The 8,256-nt window shown below is 40.2% G+C and overlaps 1 protein-coding gene across 1 annotated transcript; it reads right to left on the bottom strand.

Moving 5' to 3' along the window:
• Positions 1-705: 705 nt before the first annotated feature.
• Positions 706-8,166, bottom strand: LOC104543452 (zinc transporter ZIP9; the record flags this gene model as incomplete). Its single annotated transcript, XM_010188067.1, has 3 exons — positions 8,071-8,166; positions 2,706-2,814; positions 706-897 (listed from the first exon to the last, which is right to left on the bottom strand). Coding segments are annotated over exons 1-3 (397 nt in total), but the record flags the coding sequence as incomplete, so codon positions are not given.
• Positions 8,167-8,256: the final 90 nt, after the last annotated feature.

Here is an 8,256-nt window from a genome sequence, read left to right as displayed (position 1 = left end):
CCAAATTCCACCATCACAGGAGAATACGTGGGAGAAAACATGCAACCAAAGGCAATAAAATAGCAATAAAACAGCTTTTCAGATGATAAAACACCTTTGGTGCATTTCAAGCTACAATCTGAGTGTGAAGTCACAGGCAGGAAACAAAGGCAACTGTAGGCATTTTGAGAGACTTGCAATGAAGTTGAGAAATCTTTGGACTAAGCAGGAAGTGCTTTGAAGCAAGTGAGGCTCTAGACCAGTGTGGGAGTCCAGCTGTGCGGCTACAGTAAAGGACCAGAGCTTGTAACTAGTGATTTCTGCAGTCTTACTAAGATAACTTTTTCTTCTTTTCAATTTTTACCTACAGGTGTGACAATTAGGTAGGAAAAGCAAACGAAGATAAGACTAATGAAGTTTTTTGGAAAGCCAAAGAAATCTCCTATGGGTGATACTGTAAACCAGACAATAATTCAAGTGTCAAGTCACCCTCCACCCCCACACTGTACGTGCTCGTACAGTCACCTCACATTAGCAAAGCAAGCTGTTAAATTATGCTGAACTTCAGGACAGATTTCCAGCAAGAACATTTCACACAAATCTTGCTTTATGTTTGTAAAGCACCTACTGAAACTCTGGACATAACAGGTCAAAAGCATTCAAAAGAATTGCAACGTGCTAATTAAAACTAATCTGCAAGTCCAACTGGAGTGAATCTCTACTTACCATCTGTAGAGTGCACATGAGAGCTGCCTATCTGATCCACCAGCAGCATGAAGACAAAGCCAAGGACAAGGGATACACCAATGTAGGCGTGCAACCTGGAATGGTCGTGGCCATACTCGTGTACAACCGGGATTTCCGCCACTTTCTCGGACTCCATCACATGCTGCATCTCGCTCGCTGGGTGATGCTTCCCTGTGGCAGGCAAGCAAACACATTAGGAGACAGGGTACTAAATATGGCATGGTCACTTCTCTCCTCCTTGGCTGAAAGCGTTCCTCATGCTTTCTCAGACAATACACAAAAGTCCTCATTTAAGGTCAGTCTTAGACCATTCTCTTATGGGAGCACACATTTGTCTGGTTGATAAGCCAGGCCTTAAATGCTGCATTTTAAATACAAATTGATTGATAAAAATTGCTGAATGTCTTTTTTAATTGAAGTTGCTCATTTTTTTTCAGTATTCAGAGATACTGTCAAGCAGTTAAGTCGGAGTCTTCATTTAAGTGAGAAAATACAGGATGAGGAGATGAAACAGGTTCCATCCACGAAGAGATCTAATGAAATCTTCCAAGACATTATCTTTGTATCTCAGAGCATCAGTCAAGATGAAGGACTTTCTTTTTACTGCTAGCCATATCATTGCAAGAAAAATTTCACCTGCTTAAAACTGACCGGAGAGCAAACCCACAACTACAGCTCATTAGAGACACCTTACACCAGAGGCCACACATTGCAGCACAGTATAAAAGCATAATCAGATGTTCTATCACTTCTTGATAAAGGATGATTTTATGTATTATCTTCTGTTTACTTGAAATCTAAGCAGAACAACATAAATTCAGTGGAAACTAAAACAGGATAAATTGAAGCATGTTACTAGAAAGAAATTTAAAACAGTGAAGAAACAAGGAGAAAATGAAAAACAAGAAAATCGGAGTATTACAATTATCTCTTAAATAGCAACAACGGTACGTCAGACATTTGTACAGTCCTCTAGAGCCTCAACTTTATGGTCCTTTCTCCTGTGACCACTAAGTGTCTGCTGTTTACTTTCAGACAAATTTCTGATTCGGAGCATACTGGGAAAATTCCACGCATACAATGGCAATGTAATAGCACACGGCTCCACACTAAAGCAAGATTTAAAGTGTACTCCCAGCAGAAGTAATGAGCTATATTTAAAATAATGTCATAACCTCAAATCGAGGTTTACTAAAGCTTGAAGTAAACTGTAAGTGCTCCACACTCATGCCCCTACAAGACACGCAATCACTGTTAGCTCTGAGATATCTATTAGAGGCTATGAGGTCTTGAAGACCAGCAACAACAGACTAGAAATGGATGCCTGAACTTGGATCCACATGCAGATATCTACGTGTAAGGGACACCATCCAAGAAGGAAATGCCTCCTGTTCTGTGAATTAGCCCTATATAACCATAATTTTCAGCCAAGTATATTAAAGTAACTTAATTCCATGACACTCTTCAGTTTCAAAGGAGGAAGTTCTCATGAGGGCAAGTATGCATGGATCTATAAACCACTTTCTGCAATTGCTGTAATGAGAAGCAATCTAAACTGCAAAAAGCCACAGCAAATAGTTCACAATTTATTTCTCTGCCAAAGAAATCATTACACCTCCTCTGAAGTTCCAGTAAAAGTTAAAGTTTAACTCTCCCCAGAATAAGGGACACTACAGATGACCCGGCATAAAAGGCTGTGGTTCCATCAACAGTGCAGTACCTGGCCCTGCAAACGACTGGATCCCCCAGCAAGAGTCACCTGATCCACAGCCTGATCACATCTCTTCATCAAATCACCATACACCTACAATATCATGCCTATGGCAGCTTTGTGATTCTATGTCAGCTCTGTGTCAACGTTGCTGCAAAACCCTCCCACCAACCTCATGCTTTTTAAAAGCCCTAGGAACAAGCCTCAGTGTATCATAACACAAGTTATCTTGAACAAGGCCACCTACAGACACGGGTTTGGTTCTTACCCTCCAAAATGTCTTCATAAAGTGCATGCACTCCTTCTGGCACAATGACAGCCAAGGCAGTTCCACACAGCAGCCCAGCACCCAGAACAGTCACCAACTTCAATCTCTCCTGCAAGCAAGTACAAAACAAGAATCATCTTTAAGAATGAAAACACTTTCTTTACTCTTCCTCATTAACAGGGCTGGGGCAGGGGGAAGGTGGGGGGAAAAGAGAGTGAGCCACAGAACCCCTTGCTGATTTTCATTGAAGAGCCCCAGTTGTGTAGTCCTACATTTCTAACAATTATCTTATCGAAAAATGAACATATCCAGAGCCCAATGCAATCAACTGAAGGAGGAAATTAAAGTTAAAGGTGACCCATTTGACTGTTAACATCAGACAGGAAATTAAACGTAGCATACTAGAAAATAGCAGGAATTGCTGCATTTGGCACTAATGACTGCTTGGGTCTAATTCACCCTCTAGGGCTGCCAGCTGTAAGCCCTGCAGAGACAAAGATAAATTGAAATTGCCTGAATTTTGAAGCATGTTTCCAACTCTACATTTTATCTCCCTTCCAGGTTTGTCTTCAAATATATCCTTCCTATTAGAAATCACACTTAAACATGCAAGTTCCCTAGAATCTCTGCTAGGGATGGCACAGCACAAAACAGAATGGCTTTTTGGGGGAACTGGCAATTTAAGCAAAAGAAAATAGAAAAAAGAAAACGAAAATTACCAAAGCAAAACCAGAAAGACAAGAGAACCAATGATGTAAATGCATCTACAGCTACAAACACATTGGTGGAGTATGAGTATGAACTGCTAAGTCAGCTATATTCACACAGCACAGAAAAGGGCTAAGGAAAGTTTTAGGACTACAGAAAGAGAAAAGAAATTTTAGAGGAAAAAATCTGCAGGAGCTCTACTTTTACCTACAGCTTTAGAGGGACAGAAGAAAAGAAGTTAAGCTGTTATAAGACTATTACATGACAGATGAACTATATTTCAGTCTCTAAGCCAAAGAGCCACTCCTGTGCAGAAGCTTATCCTTAAAACTGTCATTCTTTAAGGCCTTCTATTTAATAGGGTATCACTGAAGAACGATCTTTCTTTAAAAAGATAGAACTGTGGATAAAGAAAGTAATTTAAGAGAAAGATACTTCTCTGTATAGGGTGGGTAGAACTAGATGATCTCTAAGGTCCCTTCCAACCCAAACCGTTCTATGGCTGCATGAAAGATCTGACGATGGGTTCCATGCATTAGGAAAATAGGTGAAGTTCTAGAACTGCGCTATCACAGCGCCCACAGAACGTCAGGAAGCTACAAAATAGGGCGGAAGGGACTGAATCCCCACAATAGCTCCAAAATCAGAATTATAAAAAATCATTTTAAAAGGCTTACTCGAATGAGAATCTGAATGAGGAAACTGCACCAAACTGATAATGGTGCTAATTTACATTTCACATCAGTCTCTTTTTCTTTCCTTTTTAATCTGATTAGCAAACACATAAATGCAGAATAGTGCTTATTGTTTTTACAACCATTTCTAAGCCTTCCAGTAGCATTTTATAAGGAGTTAAAGACTGCAAAGGCATTGAGGGCAATGTAAAGTGATATTCTACTCTCCATGTAATCACAGACCATGGCAATCCCTTTTGCCCTCTGCAAAGACAGGTTTTAAAATAGTTTTGTTACGTAAGTATTGCAAATTTGAAACTAAACATTAACAAAAACATACATAAACTGAATGTTTTTACAGTAAAGAAAAATTGTTTAATTCATATTTTTAAAAATTTCTACATCAAGGTTAAAGAACACACACACAGAGTTTATAAGTATCTGCCACTGTCAGTAAGGCTTATCTCCCTAATTATATTCTAATTTTGGGAAAAAAGCTGAGAGAGATCTCAGTCCTCCCAAGCTGACTAAATCCTGTTTTATCAATATAAAAACAGTTTCCTGTTACTTTTCACTTGTGACTACAACACTAACAGACTGAAGTCAAAGCCACGTACTGAAAACCCAATCATACAAACACCCAATAGACACGACAGCTTGCAGAGGCTGCTTCTCCCCATTTCTGTAAGAGCCCTTACTGTACCACATGTAGCAACCACAGGAGTTTAGATCCTCACAGCAAGTGGACAGCAGACGTTGTGGCACAACTATCATCATCTTCCATGCACAATGAGATGCCTGGGTGCTACCAAAATAACATTAGCTACTGAGGACCTGGAGACAGAGGTCAGTGTTTTAACTGGGAAACCACTTGTTGAGTATCCCCTTATGCCATCTCCTTCTCCTTTGTGCACCGCAATGACACACGTTGTTTAATCTCATCAAAATAGGCAACACTTGCATAGACAAAATAGGAGGCTCCAGAGATGCACAATTAGATTTCTGAAATCAAGCCAAATGTGAAAACATTACAGCATTACTGGGGAAAATCCAGAGAGTAATATGCAAGAGATTGAAGTTTCCACATACACACACTGCATACTGGCATCTTTAACAATTACACTTGGTAAACTGCTATACAGTGGCAATCCACATGCATAGATAAATCTTCAGCACTCGCTGTTCATAAAGTCATTTTGCAAAAATATAGCATCATACAAGAAAAGCAAGATTATTTGTATACTGCAGCACCATAATCTCTTGTGCAGATATAAACACAAGGGGAAATGTGTCAGAAGTAATACTATTTTATTACAACTGCTTTCTTTCATTTGCGCATCCGTCAATTTTAAAGAGCCATGAAAATAATACACACTAACAAGTTACTATTTCAAGAGAAGTTTCAATCTCCTCCTCAGTACAAAATATTTAGAGATGGTGCATACAGCAATCTATCAATTACAGCCTACCTAGCGAGGCAAAAGTCATCCAGTTCTCTCCAAGAAACAAACTATTTCAGTTACAAAAACACTCGCGTGTCTCTTGTTAAAAAAGAAAAGGCACACAGTAAATAGGACTAAAAAAAATGCACTGGAAAAACCTTAAATTCCTCAAATTAGCAAGCTGTTCCACTGCTCAGAATTTGGTTTAAATCTGCATGGCACTGAAACTCATACTTGGACCTACCAAAAACTCACACCTACTTTCAGCAGCAAGCAGCCCCCTTCCAGCCACGCTGCCCTCACACCAGCAACACATCCACACTGCTAGAACTCAGGGGTTTTGTGGGGCTTTTTTTTGTTTGTCCATTTGTTTGTTGGGGTTTTTTCCCAACTTAAAGAGCCTCAAGAACTGGTACAGTGTTGTTCCAGCCCAAAGTTAGTCTGTAACTAACTGTAAATTAGGACGAAGCTGAAAGGGTACACCTGCATACAGAAATAAAGTGAAGCTCTGTTCGGTCTGTACCTTTTTACCATCCATGTTTAGACATACGTGGCTTTGCTGGAGTTTAATTCTTTCAAGAATATCCAAATCTAATTAAAAGAGCAGAAACTACCATGAAATCAGAATAGGTTCCATGGCAAAAAGCTCATCTGAAGGGATGTGTTAACACTAATGAATAATTTTACTGTTCTCCAGCATCTGGGGTATATTATGCAAAGCATTCATTTTTGTTTGCTACTTAAACCATTTGAAGTGGCCGGTGGGAGGAGGCATTTTTCCTCAGCAAAGGCCATCTGGAAAACCTTTTGCAAAGCACAGAATGCACAGTCCAAACGCTCATTTCAGTTTGAAATTGTCCTTGTTGCAGAGCCCTACACAAAACTATTCTAACATCTAATTACACACTTCCAGGATTAGCTTGTATTTGACCATAATGCTTCTCTTTTAAACCGACATAGCATGTGGATCCTTAAAATACCTGATTTAACTCAAGTGCAAAACAGAGTCAAGAATTTCCGATAGCTTAAGATACCACAATAAACTTGATGGTGCATGTGCATACTGTGGGTAAAACAGGGCACACACAAAAGGCCAGCAAGCATGTGACTACTGCTTATGCTGGTTTTGGATCCACAACAGATCTGTACTCCTGAAGCTGTTGTGAGCCCCAAAAGGTTTAGGAGCCTCCTGATTCATCTATATAAATATAAATAAACCAAACACACACAGAGATTAAGAACTCTATCTTCAAACTACACTGAATATAAAGCCAGAGACAACAGGTGATCATCAGGCACATACATGAGGAAATGCAAAATTAAATTTAAAAAAGAGACAATATTAGCTCACTAGGAAGTGTTCTCAGCAAATCCACAAGAAAACCCTTAGGAGGCTTCAGGGGAAAAGTGAGTTTTGAAGAGTGAGACAGTGGAAGCCACAGCCTTAAAGACACATAAGAGAAGGTCCCATCAAAGCATCATACGAAGCACCAACAAAACAGAACTATGCTCGTGTTTATCGTGTTTCAATCCATCCAGCTGAATGGTATCGTTACCAAAATGAACGGCCTTTCCTTCCACGCTGTTCAGAGGCTGCTGCTCCCAAAGCCTCCACTGCACAAGTAGTCACAGGACCAAGGGACAACCAGCTCTGTGACTTGCTGGAAGCACAAGCCACATCTCTCTTCCAGCACTTTGCTTTCCAAAAGCAGCACCGCTCCCAGCAGAATTGGGAAACCTCTCTTAAGAGAGTCCTTGGTACCTCAGAACAACCCAACTCTCACTACACCACACCTGTATACAACACTCAATCTATAAAGAGAGAAAACCCTTGAGCACCAGAGGATATCAGGAGGTTTCCAGAGACCACAACAATAATCTCTTAGAAGCACCTAAATACATTTACTTCTGAACTCCTGTTAGAGCCTGGAAACTCCTTCAATCCATAAAAATCTCCCTCTCCTTTAACCACATCTTATGTATTCAAGGATTTTTCCAATATTTTTCCAAGTATTTCTGCCTTGAGTTCCATGGGACAGCAGCACAACTCGAAGCTGTGTTGAAACCAAAAAGCTAAAGTTTAACTTCTCAGCAGCACAAATGGTGAACAGAATTGTGAACCAAAACAAAGTTTCCCGAGAATGTTCTCGGAATTGGTTTTAGAAACTCTAATCTCAGTAGCCCATAGACGCAACATAAAAGTTAAGCTCTGACTTTGGAGGTTTCAGACACAAGCTTTAAAATATAACTATACCCAGCTGCTATCACATCCTATGACATGCTGAGACTTTACTTCATCTGTAGCTGAGATTTGGCTTTGGATTTCATGCTTGGCTCAAGTCTGGCACACTTAAATGGCTCTTACACACACTGAAGAGGAAGCATTTTGAATGAAAGTTAATATCACATTCACAACTTCCTTAAAAATCTTGTAAGGTTAAAGCATCACCCCTAACAGCACTAACTCCTGGCAGATCTCCCCATCTAGTTTCTATCATTCCTCCTTAGCAACCAACGAGCAGTTTGGCGAAGCTGTCTTACCTCGGAAAAATTAACCGCCAAGGGGATAATTCCTGCCACATAGCAGGCGATCAGCATGGCCAGGGACAGCAGGCAGATGGAGCGGAAGTCATCCATTTCGCTGCTTTCTGTCCAGTCCCTTAAAGTGAAATTCAACAGCAACTTTTCCAACTCGTCCCGCACGCCTTAACCCGTGCAGACACCGAG

Source organism: Mesitornis unicolor, unplaced genomic scaffold (genome assembly GCF_000695765.1).
Source record: "Mesitornis unicolor isolate BGI_N332 unplaced genomic scaffold, ASM69576v1 scaffold50247, whole genome shotgun sequence".
In the NCBI taxonomy this organism is placed as follows: Eukaryota; Metazoa; Chordata; class Aves; order Mesitornithiformes; family Mesitornithidae; genus Mesitornis; species Mesitornis unicolor.
This window is presented reverse-complemented; position numbering and strand designations above follow the sequence as displayed.